General features: G+C 45.9%; 1 protein-coding gene across 22 annotated transcripts in view; it reads left to right on the forward strand.

The window, feature by feature from the left end:
* AFDN (afadin, adherens junction formation factor) overlaps positions 1–18,584 on the forward strand; it is a 329,459-nt gene that overhangs the window by 84,543 nt on the left and 226,332 nt on the right. For all 22 annotated transcript variants that reach the window (XM_068231796.1, XM_068231782.1, XM_068231787.1 and 19 more), the window contains exon 4: positions 4,060–4,229. In XM_068231796.1, the coding sequence (XP_068087897.1) occupies positions 4,060–4,229 (170 nt within the window). The remainder of the gene's footprint in view (positions 1–4,059; positions 4,230–18,584) is intronic.

Consider the following 18,584-nt stretch of genomic DNA (forward strand, 5'->3'; position numbering starts at 1 on the left):
GCGAAATGAAGTTTATTCTATTTACAGAAAGTGTGCAATGATTGTTTAAACATAACAAGGCAGGTGCATAAATTTGGGCACCACAAAAAAGAAATGAAATCAATAATTAGTAGATCCTCCTTTTAAAGAAATTACAGCCTCTAAACTATTCCTGTAGGTTCCAATGAGAGTCTGGATTCTGGTTGAAGATATTTTGGACCATTCCTGTTTACAAAACATCTCTAGTTCATTCATGTTTGATGGCTTCCGAGCATGGACAGCTCTCTTTAACTCAAACCACAGATTTTCAATTCTATTCAGGTCGGGGGACTGAGATGGCCATTCCAGAACGTTGTACTCATAGCCGGCCTTTGACCTGTGCGACCAGAGTGGTCGCTCAGGGCGCCGGCTTCCAAGGGGGTGCCGATAGCTGGTTACCTATACTGAGGACACCTACACCTGATTTCCTATACTGGGGGCACCTGTAGCTGGCTACCTTTACTGAGGGCACCAACACATGGCTACCTATACCAGAGGCGCCTACGCCTGGCTACCTATGGGGGCAATGGAGACCTTCAACTGACTTCCTATACTGGAGGCACCTATGCTTGACAACCTATATTGAGGACACCTACACGTGAGACCAAGGGGCGTTTTTTTTGGGGGGGGGCGCACTGCTGCTATAACGCGTGGGGCAAATTGTCGGTGCTGTGCTATCATTCTAAATGGGGGGGGGGGGGGGCAGCTAACTGTCCCACTGATTGTTTGTTTTATTAATACTCTTGAAAGGTTCTAGCCTTCATTTTTAAGTGTATTCAGGATAATGCACTCTTTCCATCCATTTGTGGTTATTAATAGTACTTTTCCTATTATACATATGTGACGTGTCACAGAGATCTGAGCATTTTGCGTGATGTGTCATGACGTCAAAAAAGTTGGGAACCACTGTCCTAGGAGATATATCTCAGGAGAAAAGGTGTGTGTGTGTGTGTGTGTGTGTGTGTGTGTGTGTGTGTGTGTGTGTGAAGAGGATGAAGGGGGGCACAAAAATCAGGTTTCGCTCAGGGCACTGTGAAACCTAAGGCCGGCCCTGGTTGTACTTGTTCCTCTGCATGAACGCCTTAGTAGATTTTGAGCAGTGTTTAGGATTGTTGTCTTGTTGAAAGATCCAGCCCAGGCACAGCTTCAGCTTTGTCACTGATTCCTGGACATTGGTCTCCAGACTCTGCTGATACTGGGGGAAATCAAGGTGTCCCTCAACTTTGACAAGATTCCAAGTTCCTGCACTGGCCACACAGCCCCACAGCATGATGGCACCACGACCATATTTTACTGTAGGTAGCAGGTGTTTTTCTTGGAATGCTGTGTTCTTTTTCCTCCATGCATAATGCCCCTTGTTATGCCCAAATAACTCAATTTTAATTTCATCAGTCCAAAGCACCTTATTCCGAAATAAAGCTGGCTTGTCCAAATGTGCTTTAGCATACCTCAACTGGCTCTGTGTTTGCTGTGGGCGGAGAAAAGGCTTCCTCTGTATCACTCTCGCATACAGCATCTCTTTGTGTAAAGTGTGCTGAATGGTTGAACAATGCACAGTGACTCCATCTGCAGCAAGATGATGTTGTAGATGTTTGGTGCTGGTCTGTGGGTTGACTATGACTGTTCTCACCATTCGTCGCTTCTGTTTATCCGAGATTTTTCTCGGTCTGCCACTTCAAGCCTTAACTTGAACTGAGCCTGTGGTCTTCCATTTCCTCAATATGTTCCTAAAGCTGGCCACTAATGATCCAATCTTTTTCATCCAATCTTACCATTTCTATATAATATAAGGTAACTGCCTGAAGTATCCATTCAATATATTCACTCACTTTACCCTTATACTACATAGATTTGGTAAGATTGGATGAAAAAGATTGGATCATTAGTGGCCACCATTACTGTGGAAACAGACAGCTGAAATCTGAGACAGCTGAAATCTGAGACAGCTTTCTGTATCCTTCCCCTAAACCATGATGGTGAACAATCTTTGTCTTCAAGTCATTTGAGAGCTGTTTTGAGACCCCCATGTTGCTACTCTTCAGAGAAAATTAAGAGGGAAACTTACAATTGACCCCCTTAACCTCCTTGCCGGTCTAAAAAATCCAGCAAGGAGGCAGCGCCGCACTTTTTTTAAATTTTTTTTTTTTAAATCCGCTACATGATAGCCGCTGAGCGGCGGCATCCCCCCACCCACTCCGATTGCCTTCGGCGATCAGAGTATGCAGGAAATCACTTTGAGAACAGGATTTCCTGCAGCGCTTCCCCGGTCGCTATGGCGACGGGGCGGGATGACGTCCCCGACGTCATGGACGTCGGGACGTCACAGGGAATCCCGAACCGCCCCTCAGCGCTGCCTGGCACTGATTGGGCGCGGGGGGCGGCTCGGCGGGTAGCGGCGAATCGGCGGTGAGCGGCGGCGATCGCGTACTACACGCAGCTAGCAAAGTGCTAGCTGCGTGTAGGAAAAAAAAAATTATGCAAATCGGCCCAGTGGGGCCTGAGAAATCCTCCTGCGCAGGTTACCCCGAGCTGAGCTCGGGATTACCGGCAAGGAGGTTAAATACTTTCTCCTTATTGGATTCACCTGTGTATGTAGGTCAGGAGTCACTGAGCTTACCAAGCCAATTTGAGCCCCAATAATCAGTTCTAAAGGTTTTGGAATCACTAAAATGCCAAACTTATGCACCTGCCTAATTTTATTTAAATTATTGCGCGCTCTCTATAAATCTAATAAACTTAATTTCACTTCTCAAATACCACTGTGTGTTTCTCCTATATGATATGTTTAACATTGAAATATTTTTATTGTAACAATACCATCTATATCTCTATCTCTATCTGGTCAGGTTACCTTTAAAGTGAACCTTACATGAAAAAACACTGATTAAATAGTTGTCTTCATAGACATGGTCCTGAAAAGGATCTTCATGCAGCTGTATATGTTTAATTTGCCTTTAAGAGTTAAGATGTGCTGCTGCACTTTCTGTTCAGCTTCTGTGTAGAGTAAAGCCATTGCTGGGCCATTGTGACATTGCTCAGCAAGTGACTGTATGTACAGACGTGAAGTTAGCTGTATAGTAGACGACTCCTCAGGGAGGGAAGGGGACAACACACGTAAATGGCGCCATACATGGCCAAAGGGGGAGTGGCATACACAATGGAGTTGGCCACCGCCTGGCCAAGTTGATACACATGCATGACTGAAGTTGGCTGAGGTAGCTGATAACTGTCTCAGCCAATAGTCAGGTGTTTGTACAGAGGCCCCCAACCACTGCCCTGCAAGTGATCTGGCGGATCAACTTGGCCAGACGGTGGCCAACTCCATTGTGTATGCCACTCCCCCTCTGGCCATGCATGGCAATATTTACATGCCACTGTGTTGTCCCTTTCCCTCCCCGAAGAGTTGTCGACTATACAGCTAACTTCACGTCTGTACGTACAGCCTGGCCCAGCTAATAGCTAATTAACAAGTCATAATGTCATAAAGTGTGCATAAGGTCTAGGATAGATGTGCCATGGTAGCTATATAACCTAGAATCCTGCCTGGTGCAGACTAAACAGAATTTAAATTCAGTATTGTAAACAGCTTTGAATCTTAGTGCATTGGCTCATATGTCCCTTGATATCGATAGATCTAAAGAACTGACTTTCACTGTACTGAATTGAGGCGAGGTTCACACTGTCATGGAGATACCAGACATTGTTGCACTGTATTGCTTCGGGGTCTTTTGCAGGGTCTGGTTGCATGCCATTCATCTGTTGAATGACAACAGAATCCACTGTCTGAAAAAGTTGTGTCCGTTTGAATTTTCTACAGAAGCATGTGCTAAGTCTGCTATGGTGACATGCAGGGCAGTAGATTTAGTGTGTACGGCTCCTAAAAATCGCATATTATACATTTTATTAACATTCCAAAATTTCAGTAGAAAGGAGAGCCATGCTTATTTCAGGTGTTTATTGTTCCATAATGCTTTTACTGTACTAATTTTGGTTTTCTTCTTTTTTTTTTTTTTTTTTTTTTTTTTTTATTCTTAATACCAGAAAGCTCAGAGCAATGGACCTGAAAAACAAGAGAAAGAGGGAGTAATACAGAATTTTAAAAGGACGCTTTCTAAAAAAGAAAAAAAGGAGAAGAAAAGACGGGAAAAAGAAGCTATGAAGTTGGCCACAGATAAAGAAGATGGACTTCAGATGAATGATGACTCCTATGTGTAAGTGACATTTGTATAGCTAGCATTACATGCAGAAATGTTTGGTGTGCATGCATTACATGGTATGCTGTGGATGAGTAGGCATTTTAATGCACCTGCATATCATATTTTTTTTCCCCAAGTGTTTTTTTTTTATTATTTTGTCAAAACATATTGGTCATTGACCAGAAAGAAGTACGAACAAGTGATTGTGCAACATGCACTATTTGAACAGAGTAGACAAAAATTCCCCCCCAAGAAAACTACCTTCCCACCCACTATCACTCTCTGCTTTCCCTATCTAATTCCTCTGTAGTCTCAGTATCACGTTTTGAAGTCTGTATGTTCAGACCAGTTGTATATGTTACGGCCAGAACCCGAAGTCTGGCCACTTCGGGTTCTGGCCGGTCAAATCTAGAAGTGGCCAGCTCATGCGGCCAATGTTCAAAATAAACTTTCCCTACGGACTTTGGCCGGCCAGAACGCATTCTGGCTAAGTGTGGCCGGCCAAGTCCCGAAGTGCCGCTCACCTCTCCTCCCCCCGCTACCCGCTAGCCAGACCTCACATCAGGACGACTCAGATCGGAGAGGCAAAGAGAGGCAGAGCAGCGCCGCACACGCTACCCGCAAGACGCATATACTTCAATGCTGAAGTGACGTCATTGCTCACTTCCGCATGTGAAGTGTATGGGTCAGAGCGGTTAGTGTGCGCGCTGCTCTGTTTCTCTCCGCCGCTCTGATCTGAGGTCTGCAAATAGGAAATAGCGCAGGCTGCCCCCCCCCCCTGCTCCAGCCATACAAAGCTCACTGCAAATCCCCCCCTGCCGTGCAAAGCACCCAGGCATGCAAAGCGCTCAGCAAAACTACCCCAGCCATGCAAAGCGCTCAGTATATCCCCCCCCCCAGTCATGCAAAGCACCTAGCAAATCCCCCCCCCCCCGCCATGCAAAGCACCCAGCACGTTCCCCCCCCCCCCCCCACCAGCCATGCAAAGCACTCTGCAAATTCCTCCCCTCCCAGCCATGCAAAGCACTCTGCAAATGATTCCTCCCCCCCCCCCCCCCCCCGCGATGAAAAGTGCCCGGCAAATTCTACCCCCCCCCCCCCCCACCAGCGATGCAAAGCGTGCAAATCCCCCCCCCCCCCCCCCAGCCATGCAAAGCACCCTGCAAATGATCCCCCCCCCCCCCCCCGCGATGCAAAGCGCCCAGAAAATTTCCTCCCCCCCCCGCGATGCAAATTTTCCTCCCCCCCCCCCCCCGCGATGCAAAGCGCCCAGCAAATTCCTTCCCCCAGCCATGCAAAACACCCAGCAAATTCCCCCCCGCCCAGCCATGCAAACAAATCGCCCAGCAAATTCCCCTCCCTAGCCATGCAAAGTGCCCACCAAATCCCCCCAGCCATGCACAGTGCCCAGCAAATCCCCCCAGCCATGCAAAGCCCCCCCTCCATCCATGCATAGTGCCCAGCAAAGCATCCCCCCTCATCTGTGACTAATCAACACTGTAATTTGATCTCTCCCATCTCACCTGACTGCCACAGCAGAGCAGCTGCGTTTTGGACTTTGGCCGACTGACTTTGGTCATTTCTAGAACTGACCGGCCAATGCCAGAAATTCCCAGCATTTTGGACTTTGGCCGACATCAAATCGGCCAGTTCTAGAAATGGCCGGCCAATTCTAGAATTGGCCGATTTCTGGTTTTGGCCGTAACATATATACTAATCACCAAAGTCCAGTTGTATTAACAATTCGTCCTCTGAGATACCATGTAGTGTACATGAAGGGAGTCACCAAATTTCGCATTTCCTCTTTTGACATGGTGTCTATTAGGAAAGGTTTCCACTTCTTGAAGAACTTTGCAGTGCCTTTTATTTTTGTTCATGCTAGCATCAAGTTTTTCTAGCATCATCAAATATCTCAGTTCCTCCTTAAAATTCCAAAGAGATGGTAGGGAAGAGTAAATCCACCTATTATAGATTACCGTGTATAATCGCAAGCAAGCCGAATTTCTGACCCCCAAAAAGTGGCCCAAAAGTTGGGGGGTCTGCTTGCTTGCGAGTCATGTGGTCCGCGACCGGCATTTCCTACCCCCGGCTTATATGGGGGTCAATAATTTTTCCCGGGTTTTTCTGGTAAAAGTTGGGGGGTTGGCTTGCTTGCGAGTATATACGGTACCTTTCTAGCAGCAATAAAAAATACATGCATCAGATTTGTTATCTTCATGGTATTTTCCCCTTCCACGTAAGAGTTAAATAACAGTAGCATAGGATCTTTTGGTAGTGTACATTTTTCTAATTTTGTTGGCATAACAAATCACTTCATCCCAATATGTTTGTGTTTTCTGGCAACTCCATATACAGTGTACCATGTCAGCTCTAGGTGACCTGCATTTGGGGCAATGGTCTATGTAATCTGGTCTACGTGTCTTTTATATCTGATATTAAAGGCATATTTTGCGTGATAATCAATAGGTGCCACACTCTCCACCGTTCACTTATTACCTGTCTCACACAGTTGTTGCCTTCTAATATGCGTGTCTCTAGGTTCTGAATTGGGAAATATTTCTTCCAACCTGCCATATTTGTCACCGCTTTTTTCTGTGATCCAATGTTTGCTAGTGCTGTTTGTATTTCTGATAGGGACACCCTTTCCCCTCTAGGCTTCAAAACGTGATCAAAGGGGAGGATGCTCGCCACCGCAGCGATATCTCTCAATCGTGCTCTTACATACGATCGAATTTGGCCATAAGCTAAAAAGTCTATCTTAGGAACGCCATATTGCTGCCTCACCTCCATAAACGTTAACCATCTGAGTTTTGATATTTAAAAGGTTTCCCATCTTCGTTATACTTTTATTTGACCACCTCCCATAATTGTCTTGTGTTAAGCCAGGTTTAAATTCTGGATTGCCTTCCAGTGGAAGGTATTTGGAAATTCTCCATGGTAACCCAAATTTTTTCCTCACCTCCCTCCATATTATGAGAGTGTCTCTATAATATATATATTGCTGTGTTTTATTCGCAGAGGTAAATCAGCCCATTTTGAGTGTAATAAGGCAGTCCGTTCAAAAGGCTCTGCAACATGGCGTTCCAAATCAGTGTTTGAAAAGTCTTCCTTCCCTGATATCCAGTCACTGACTTGTCTAAACGCGCACGCCAGGTTATATCTCCTGATGTCTGGCATGTTTAGTCACCCCCATCTCCTTTGAGATTTGTAGCCTATTCAGTTTGATACGCGTTCTCTTGTTTTTCCACAAAAACATCGGGAAGGCCTTGTTTAAGGCCATGATGTTGTTATGCTTCCAGAGTACAGGGAGCACCTGCATGGGGTACAGCAGTCTCCCAAAGCTCACCATTTTAATTAGTGCTGATCTTCCTGCTACTCCTAATGGGATATATGTCCCATCCTTGTATTTGTGTTATCACTTCCTTTACCAGCGGAGTGACATTCTGGCTATATAGTGAGGTGGGATCTCTACCAATCTCTATCCCTAGATAATTAATTTTTTCCTTTGCGACCCGTACTCCTAGTCCTTGCAAGTCTTGCGGGTCTGCAAATTTAGACAGTTGTAATATTTCGCTCTTGTTGACATTTTATTTTGAAGCCTGAGTATGGTCCCATGTCCTAAATAATTGATAAGGCCTTAGGTAGTTGTGTTTGTGGCTCTGCGAGAAACCGCATCAGATCAGCAAAGAGGGTCTGCACTAGTCTCATCTGGCCTATCTGGATTCCAGGTATTTCTTTGTGAAATTTGCGTGCTATTGGTTCTAGGGAAATGTTAAAAATTAGGAGGGATAATGGGCATCCTTGTCTGGTTCCTCGCTTTAACATGATGGGTTTGGACAAGCACTTTGCTAGCTGCATGTACAAGCCGATCGCTGCCGCTCCGCGCCGATTCGCCGCTACCCGCCGCGTTTAGAGGGCACCCCCGAGTCCCCTTACGCAGCCTGGCCAATCACCGCCAGGCTGCGCTAAGGAGTGGATCGGGACTCCCCCAGACGCCATGACGTGGCGACGGGGGGAAGCCAAACGGGAAATCCTGTTCTGAACTGGATTTCCTGTTTGCTCTTATCGCCGGAGGCGATCGGAAGGGGTGGAGGAGATGCATCTGCACAACGGCTATCGTGTAGCTAGCGCCAGGCTAGCTACACTATTTAAAAAAATAAAAAGTGCTGCGCCGCCATCCTGGCGGTTTTAATAGACCGTCAGGGAGGTTAACCTGTTCCAGCACCATTAACACTTTTCTTATGTTTGCTACGGCCACCCTCCCTCTGTTAAATCCCATCTGCTCCTTATTGAATAATGTGGGCATCAGTTGTGCCAGCCTATCTGCCATTATTTTAGTCATCATTTTTAGTTTCTTGGTTGATAAGGGATACAGGGTGATATGAACGCCGGGTCTTTACCTGGTTTCAATATTAGTTTAATGTGTGCTGTCTCTCCTGTCGACAGCATTTGTTCTCCTTTCAATATTTTATTATATACTTTCGCCAACAAAGCGCTTACTACTTTCTGGATAAATTTGTAGAATTCCCCCGAGGACCGTCTGGCCCGGGGGCTTTATGGTTGGCAAGGGATTTAATAGTTTGCCTTACTTTTCTGTAATATCTGCATTTAAGTCCTGCAGGTCCTCTTGTGGTAATTTCTGGAGTTTAATTTGTTCTAATATCCTATTAATATGTTGTTTGTCATGGTCTACAGGTTTAGCATATAGGTTTCTATAAAAGTGCTTGAATACTAAGTTCACCTCATTAGGATGATGCACCAAGTTCCCATTCTGTTGTTTCAAAGCATAGAGTGTTAAGGTTGAGTGTTGTCCTTTAGCCATTAGGGATAATAGGTGCCCTGCCTTGCTACCAAATTTGTGATACTTTAGATCCTGATATGGTTTGAGTAGCACCTCCCTTTCCTTGAACCAATGATCCGATGCTGTTTTTGCTTTTATCCACTCCTGCTTTGTTTTTGTATTTGGGGTCTGCCTATACTGCTGGAATGCCTCCCTCACTGTCAGAACAGCTTCCATGTATCGGGTGGCTGTTTGTTAGTCTTTTTTTTTTTTTTGTGGCAGTGTAGGCCATGATCCTCCCTCTTAGTACCGCTTTGGCTGTTTCCCAAGGGAGATGCGGGTTTCTCTCATGCTCTCTGTTGCCCCCCCCCCCCCATACTCCAGCCACCAGCTTTGTAAAAGTGTATGGAAATCCTCGTCTCCATATAAATGGGACGGGAGCCTCCACAAAATGTCTAGCAGAGTAAAACAATGTTCTAAAAATGATAAAAAGAGGGAAGTCGAGGTGGACTTGCCTCCCTCTGGTAGTGGACATATACTCAAATGCAGAGTAAAAAATATACAATTTATTCACAGCTCCATAAAATCGCAACGCGTTTCGCGGTCAACAGTCCCGCTTCATCAGGCAGTACAGTAGCATATAAAACTGGTTCAGGTTCATAAAGCGTGTGAGCCCGCTTTACGTTCTATCGCCGCGGATCCGACACAACTGGCTACCCATCCTTTCTGCATATATTTGAACTTGTCCGCTCTCAAATGGGTCTCTTGCAATAGGGCTACATCCGCTTTCAATTTTTTCAGATGCTGAAGTACCTGTGATCGTTTCATAGGCGATCTAAGGCCCTTAACGGTCCACGATATTATCTTAATAGTCCTTTTTTCTGGTCTATGATGCGGCTAAAACAGATGGCCGAGTCCAAATAAAGAATATACATACCAGCATTAACTATACATAGATATTTCTCTCATTCTTAGGTATTGGTATTAGATTAGCAGGGTTAATAATCACATACATCGGTAGGTATTTTGACTCATCCCTAATTAACATCCCATCAGAGAGTGTTCCCCCCCCCCCCCCCCCATTCTTATGCCGGACAGTACAAATAGTAATCGTGTTAGGAGATAAAATCCCCATTTCTTCTGTTTCCATCGGCTCTTAACTCTCCAACTCACTTCTCTTTCTGAACTTCCTTCTTCCCCACATGTAGTAAAGGGCGACAGTATTTCAGCCCAGTAGGTTGCTCCTTCTCGCCATCCTAAATCTTGAACTATATTTAAGTGTATTGTAACCTCCTTAACTGCTGAAATAAAACGGTTGTGTAAAGTGCAGCATTTCAAATAGCGCAAAACTCACGTTCCCTTGCTTCAGATTCAAGAGTCCGTTTGCTGCTCGGTGTCACAAGGTGGAGATGCTCTCTGAGGGCTTCAGTTGGCCTCTGGACTTTTCAGGAACTTTTCTACGTCCTCTGGACGCTTGAAGATCTATATGGAAGTATCCTTGCATGTGATGCGTAGTGTTGCTGGGTACATTAAAGCGAATTTAATTTTTCCCGCCACTAGGTCTGCACACACTGTTAAATGCTTGGCGTTTTTGGAGACATCAAAAGAATAGTCATTTAAAATCATTCTTACGCTCTTCATACATTAATGGTTCCCGTCGTGCTTTGAACGCTGTAAGCAGATTTAGTTTGTCTTTGTAGTCGAGATAACGAACCATTACCAAACGTGGCTGTTTGTTTTCTCTCTCGTCTTTCGGAGTACCGACCCGATGTGCTCTCTCAGCTCTGCGTGGGGCTGTTACTCCTAGTAGCTCCGGCAGTGTCCTCTCGCAGAACTCGTCGATGTCCGCCATCTTGTGTGCCTTACTCAGGCCTACCACTCTGATTATTGGGGCGAGACCTATTTTCCAGGTCCTCTAGCTTTTCGTGGAACAGCCTGTTGCACTTGCGGGATTCTTCCACATGTCTGGTGTTAACATCGAGGTCCACTTCCATTTGTTGAATGCGCATCTCTGCTTCTTTAATTCTACTGGCATGGTCCTGCAGTTGTCTCGTGACATGCCCCAGTGATTTTTTTTTTTTTTACCGCTCCCTCCACGATCATCTGAAGGTCCGGCGCAAACGGTTTTGCTACTTCTTTTGCTATTGCTTTATAGTCTTTGCCACCTAGTGCCTGCGGAATATCTTCATCCACGCTTTGTTTCCCAGGTGTTTGTGGGGGAGGCTCTCCCGGAGCTTTGGGATCCATGTCTGGCGCGAGCCGCCGCCATCTTGGGCGGTCTCTGGGCCTTTGGCTGCTCTTTGTCTCTGCGGACCGATCGAGTGAGGTACTTCTCCATTTACCTCCTCGCTATGCCCTACTAGTGTTTGTCACTTGTATCGCTGGTTTTTCTATCCTTGTGGAGGCTGTGTGTGCGGAGAAGGATGGTTAACTGTCGGAGCTCCTTCACCGCCGTCCCTCCATGTAGGCTCCGGAACCAGAACATCTATGTTTTCCTAAAGCCTGTAACGAGAAAAAGTTCCCCTGGGGGGTACTCACCTCGGGTGGATGAAGCCTCCGGATCCTATCGAGGCTTCCCCCGTCGTCCTGTGTCCTGCGGCGGTGAAAAAGCTCCTGGAACGGCGAGGTTGTAAATATTCACCTTCCTGGCTCCTGCGCAGGTGCCGGCGACATTAATTACTATTCCCCGTCCAGGTCACCATGAATAGAGGGGGAAAGATGTAATTCGGCTTTCAGCTATTGCTGGCGGCTGAATTAGTGTTTTTGCAGTGGTCTGAAAAATACTAAAATTTAAAGAAAAATACTAAAATGTATTTTAAAAAAAACAGATATTTGAAAAAAAAAAAAAAAATCCCATCTGTTGGTGGGCAGAAATGGGGGGGGGGGGGGGGGGGGGGGTAGAGGAATCACTTGTGTACTGAGTTGTACGGCCCTGCAGCGAGCCCTGCAGTGGCCGAATTTGTAAAAAAAAGGCCTGGTCACTAGGGGGAGCAGGGTGAAGGCTGTGGTTCTTAAGTAGTTACTTTTGTTCAAATAGCAAGTAGTTTTTTGACTGGAAATGACATGGGCGTCTCCCAAAAGATAAGACTATGTACAAGAGGCATTGTGTAAAAAAAAAACATTTCTCATTTACGTTTGTGCAAAAAGTGTACAGTCCAAAATTATCCATACCCTTCTCAATAATCAATTCAAAAACTTTAATTGGCTACTAGAGCAATCAACGCTTCCTATAATTGCAGACTAGCTTGTTGCATTTCTCCACAGGTATTTTTGCACATTCATCTTTAGTAATACGCTCCAAATATTTCAGGTTGGAGGGTCTTCTCACCATCACCCTGATCTTGAGCTCCCTCCACAGATTCTCAATCAGATTCAAGCCAGGACTCTGGCTGGGTCACTCCAAAACGTTATTGTTGTTATTTCTTCACCACTTTTGCTGTGTTTTTTGGGGTCATTGTCATGCTGAAATGTCCATTGGTGCCCAAGGCCAAGTTTCTCTGCAGACTGCCTGATATGGTTATTGAGAATCCTCATGTATTGTTCTTTTTTCATGGTTTCATCCTTCTTAATCTGTCATCAGCATTCAATACGGTCGACCACACCTTACTCTTACAAATACTTTCTAATGTAGGAATAAAGGGCCTCACTCTCACATGGTTATCTTCCTACCTCTCTGGAAGGTCCTTAACAGTCTCCTACTCAGATCAGATCTCTTCTCCTCATGCTTTGTCTGTCGGGGTTCCTCAAGGCTCTGTCCTCGATCCCCTCCTCTTTTTTTCCATCTACATGCACGGTCTTGGTGACTTAATCAACTCATTCGGGTTTCAATACCACCTGTATGCAGACTATACACAAGTGTACCTCTCGGACCCAGACCTTAACTCCCTCCTCAAACGTGTTCCTGACTGCTTGTCTGCTATATCCTCCTTCATGTCCTCTCGCTTCCTAAAACTTAATATGAGTAAAACGGAACTAATAATTTTTCCACCGTCTCTGGCCATCTCTCTGCCTGAAGTAACTATAAATGTTAATAACACTCCCATAACTTCAGTTCCCAAAGCACGGTGATTGGGGGTAATATTCAACTCTTCCCTCTCTTTTATTCCTCATCTTAACTCCATAACCAGCTCCTGCCATCTCCAACTCAAAAATATATCTCGCATCCGTCCCTTTCTCAATCAAGACACAACCAAAATGTTAATACATGCTCTTATAATTTCTCGTCTGGACTACTGCAACATACTACATTGTGGACTACCTTCTAACAAACTGGCCCCGCTCCAGTCGGTACTGAACTCAGCTGCTTGTCTCATTCATCTTTCTTCTCGATCTTCCTCTGCTGACCCTCTCTGTCAAGCTCTTCACTGGCTGCCAATTAACCAGAGGATCCAGTTCAAACTCCTAACCCTAACCTACAAAGCTCTCCAAAATCTCTCTCCCTGGTACATATCCTCACTAATTTCCAGATACAAACCCAATCGCAATCTCAGATCTGCACACGATATTCTGTTGTCCTCCTCTAGAATCACCTACTCACATTCACGCTTACAAGATTTTGCACGCGCTTCACCCCTTCTCTGGAATCCCCTCCCCCAACACATCCGTCACTCGCCAACCTTTGTTACTTTTAAACGCTCTCTAAAAACTCATTTGTTCCGACAAGCATATGCGCTACCTTAAGCCACTTCCCTTTGTCCTAAGACCAAATTGCACTCCTACTAGGTATCCTTAAGCCTCATCTACACGCGTAGATGAGGTGGCGATGTGGCTTATCAATCAAGTTGTTGATGCGGCTCGATTGATGAGATCCGACAGGTCGGATCTTGGTACCGCCGATTCCCTGCTCGTTCTCCGCGAGGGGACAATGGCAGGGAATCGAGCGGAAGATAAGCGGCGCGGGGACGAGTGGGTATCGAATCCGGCGCGGGCGAGCGGGGAGGCGGAAGAGGCAATCTGGCGGCTAATTGAGCCGCCGGATCGGAGCCTCCTCTACGCGTGTAGATGAGGCTTAAAGCACACTGCCTTTATATATTTTATCGTATAATACCCCTCCTCTTGTTTCCCCCCATTCCCTTTAGATTGTAAGCTCGCAAGGGCAGGGCTCTCTCCCCTTTTGTGTCTTGGAAATCATTATACATTTTATTCATCATGTTACTTTTATCACTGTCATTACCAATTCGGTAGTTTGTATTCTGTATGCTGTATCATTTTTTTTTTTATTTTTTTTTGTATTTCGTCACTTAATATGTATTTTGTATATTAGTGTACACCATTGTCTATATTATGTACCCCATGTTTGTTTCTTACTTTGTACAGCGCCACGGAATATGTTGACGCTTTATAAATCAATAATGATAATAATAATGGTGCCGTTAACTGTGATTAGGTTCCCTGATCCATTGGCTGAAAAACACCCCCAAAGCATTAGGTTCCCACCACCATGTTTGATAGTGGTGTTCTTTTGGTTGAAGACTTCTTTTTTTTACGCCAAATGCAAGAAACCTTATTGTGACCACACCATTCATTCAATTTTTGATTCCTATAACCATAACAGAGAAGACCAGAAGTCGTCTTCTTTGTCCAGATGAGCATTTACAAAGGCCAAGCAAGAGTTTGTGTGCCTTATCTGGAGAAGTGGCATCCTCCTTCGTCTGCTTCTGTGGAACCCAGCAGTGTGCGGTGTCCATTGTATTTTCTGCTTTGAAACATTGCCACCAGTAGAGCCCAGATTCACCAGGATGGCCTTGGTGATGATCCCTGGATTCTTTCCGCCTCTCACTATCTTCCTGGCCAACAGAGGTGTCCCTTTTGGCTTCCAATCACATCCTCTGAGATTTACCACAGTGCAGAACATCTTGTATTTTTTTTTATAATCCTTTGCACTGTAGCCACTGGAACTTCAAAACATTTAGAAATGACCCTGTAGCCCCTTCCTGACTAGTGAGCAGCCACAATGCACAGCCGCAGGTCCTCACCGAGCTCCTTTGTCTTAGCCATGACTGTCCACAAACCAACTGCAGAGAGCTGCTGTTTTTTGCCTGTTGAGTTGATTAAAACAGCTGTTCCCAATTAGGGTAATTGGGATGCTTTAGAACAGCTTGGACTATTCGGTATGGTACAGAACTTTGGATTTTCCCACAGACTGTGATAGTTTTTGAAGGGTATGAATAATTTTGGACTGGACCCTTTTTTTTTTTTTTTTTTTTTTTTTTTTTTGCTCAAATGTCAATAAAAGCTGAGAATTTTTTTTTTCCCACAATAATGCTTCTTGTACATAGTCTAATTATCTTTTGGGAGGCACCCATGTCATTTCCCGAATTATTTGCTGGTTGAATAAAAGTAACTTTAGGTCAAAATTTGCCTGTGTTATGAATTATTATGGGCAGCATTGTAAATGGAGTGAGAGGATGTTAGCTGGTTTATGATCAATAGATACTCAGTCCTCACATTATTGGGACTGTTACAGAGGCATCAGAATCTATGTATCCCGTTTTGATGTTGCATGTATATGGCTGTCTGTTCCAACAGCTTGTAAACAAACAGGATTGAAGTCTGAAGAAGGCTGCACAGCTGAAAGCTTGTTCTTTAACCACCTCACAACTGAGGGGTTTTACCCCTTCAGCATCCGATCAGAAGGATAGCCAGGTAACTGGTATTGCTTAAAAGGAAATAAACATGGCAGCCTCCATATACTTCTCACTACAGTTGTTCTTTAAAAACTTTTCCCCTACTGATCACCAAATTATTTTGTCTACCACGTAATGCTGGCGGCGAATTACATTCCCCCCCCCCCCCCCCCACTTATAAACTTGGCAGGAGAGGCTGATGAAGACTATCTCGGCTGAGAATCTAGCAAGCATCTAGTAACTTAAAGGGAATGTCCAAGCAAAATAAAAAATGAGTTTCACTTACCTGGGGCTTCTACCAGCCCCATGCAGCCATCCTGTGCCCTCGTAGTCACTCACTGCTGCTCCAGTCCCCCGCTGGCAGAATGCCGACCTCGGAGGTCGGCAGGGCCATATTGCGTACATTTTTACGCATTCCCGCTAGTGCAGGAACATTAACACATACATTTGTACGCGTTACTGGTTCAATGCGTAAAAATTTACGCATTGAACCAGTAACGCGTAAAAATTTGTGTTAATGTTCCTGCACTAGCGGGAATGCGTAAAAATGTACGCAATGCGGCTCCCGACTTCGGCAAGCTGCCAGCGGGGGACTGGAGCAGCAGTGAGTGACTACGAGAGCACAGGATGGCTGCATGGGGCTGGTAGAAGCCCAAGGTAAGTGAAACTCATTTTTTAATTTTGCTTGAACCTTCCCTTTAACCACTTGCCGACCGCACGCTTATACCGTGCGTCGGCAAAGTGGCAGCTGCAGGACCAGCGACGCAGTATTGCGTCGCCAGCTGCAGGCTGATTAATCAGGAAGCAGCCGCTCGTGCGAGCGGCTGCTTCCTGTCAATTCACGGCAGGGGGCTCCGTGAATAGCCTGCGGGCCGCCGATGGCGGCTCGCAGGCTAAATGTAAACACAAGCGGAAATAATCCGCTTTGTTTACATTGTACGGCGCTGCTGCGCAGCAGCGCCGTAAGGCAGATCGGCGATCCCCGGCCAATCAGCGGCCGGGGATCGCCGCCATGTGACAGGAGACAGCCTGTCACTGGCTGCACAGGACGGATAGCGTCCTGTGCAGCCCAGATCTCCAGGGGGGGCCAGGTAGGAGAGGGAGGGGGAGGATTTCGCCGCGGAGGGGGGCTTTGAGGTGCCCCCCCCCGCAACACCCGGCAGGCAGGAGCGATCAGACCCCCCCAGCACATCATCCCCCTAGTGGGGAAAAAAGGGGGGCGATCTGGTCGCTCTGCCTGCACGCTGATCTGTGCTGGGGGCTGCAGAGCCCACCCAGCACAGATCAGCTAAAACAGCGCTGGTCCTTAAGGGGGGGTAAAGGGTGGGTCCTCAAGTGGTTAAGAAATAAAATGGCTTATTTTGTACAATATCCATTAATTGTTTAGTCAATGTTTGCTTATTGTTCAATCTTCTCTCACCCACTATTACATTCCTAATTTATGAATATATCACAGATGGTGACATCTTTTCTGCTGGCACAGTGGAATGTTTTTTGTTTCTGTGTTTTTTCTCCCCCTCTGTCAAGTGAGAAGGAACACCACCTGGTCTCAGACTGCACTGCATAGAGAAGGCTTTGTGGCATGATGGCCTAAGTTAAGCATCACTAAAATTGCACAGTCACATACTAATGTACAGTAATATACATTCAATATACCCTTCATGTATGTATACATTGCTTAACATATATGATGGGTATATTGAAGCATTTGTTACAGTTCCACTTTAAAGGCAACATGAGGTGAGAGTGATATGAAGGCTGCCATATTTATTTCCTTTTAAACAATACAAATTGCGTGGCAGTTGTCCTGATCCTCTGCCTCTAATACTTTTAGCCATAGACCCTGAAAAGTTGACTCAGGTTTTACTGGATTAGCCTTAAGGGGCCCATACACCTAACTATTTTCCCACGATATACAGCCGTTTCGATCACCGTGATCGAAGCGGCTGTGAAATTGCCACGCACACCGCTGACAGAACGATTGATTTCCAAACCCGAAATCGATCATTCCCGTCGACCCATCCGTGCGGAAGATTTTTCTCGGTCCCCGGCGGGTTCGGGAGTGCGTCGTTAGCGGCATTGGAATGCCCGACGACCGCAATACAGCGGGTATACATTACCTGTCACGGAACAGCCGTGAGAAACGAGATCGCAATCGGTTTATTAATGCCGATTGCCATTGACGTGCTAGACCTAGATTGGTTGTGTAGTCGCGCAAGCGATCAGAAAATGACATTTTTGTATTCCTTTTTTAAACCAGAGATCTGTCCCCCTGTGAGCAAGAGCATTCCCCTCACCCCTCAGGAATGTCGCACGTGGCCAGATTCCCTGCAGGGACCAGCTCATCCCGCCCCCCCCCCCCCCCACAGCCAAAAGGCTCCATGAAAAGAGCCAGGAAACTGGCTTCACAGGGGGGCCCTGAGAGAGCCAGCCGGGGCGGCACCGACTAGGACAGATATGAATGCATGTGATTTATGGTTTCTTACCTATTATATGGAGACCGTATATCGCACAGCTATAAAATTCATATAGTCTTATTCGTTAAAGTCTGCCCAACGCGCTGATATAACATTCATGGCAATATCTCATCCAGTTATTGCGGTATGAATCTTCTCAGGAACCTGACCCGTTGCCTTAGCCATGTCTGATGTCATATTAAACGGTATTTTCTGACAATCCGTAATCTGCTATCCACCTAAATATGACATGTACCGTTTATGAGTTACAGCATTTTAGAATTTTAAGCCTAAATCTCTCCCCAAGGACTTGAACTGTAGTTGGTTGGTAACTCAGAGGGGGCCGGCATTGCCACACCCCCAAACCAGCTTCATCAAAAGCACATGGCTGGCAGGCGGACCTCAGTCCTCCAAATTCCATCTGTATGAGAGCCTGTCTGCTGCCAGCCAGAGGACACATAGCTAGCAGCCATCTTGTTTGGACTTTGCTCTGATCTGCAACAAAATA

Source organism: Hyperolius riggenbachi, chromosome 4 (assembly GCF_040937935.1).
Source record: "Hyperolius riggenbachi isolate aHypRig1 chromosome 4, aHypRig1.pri, whole genome shotgun sequence".
Taxonomy (NCBI): Eukaryota; Metazoa; Chordata; class Amphibia; order Anura; family Hyperoliidae; genus Hyperolius; species Hyperolius riggenbachi.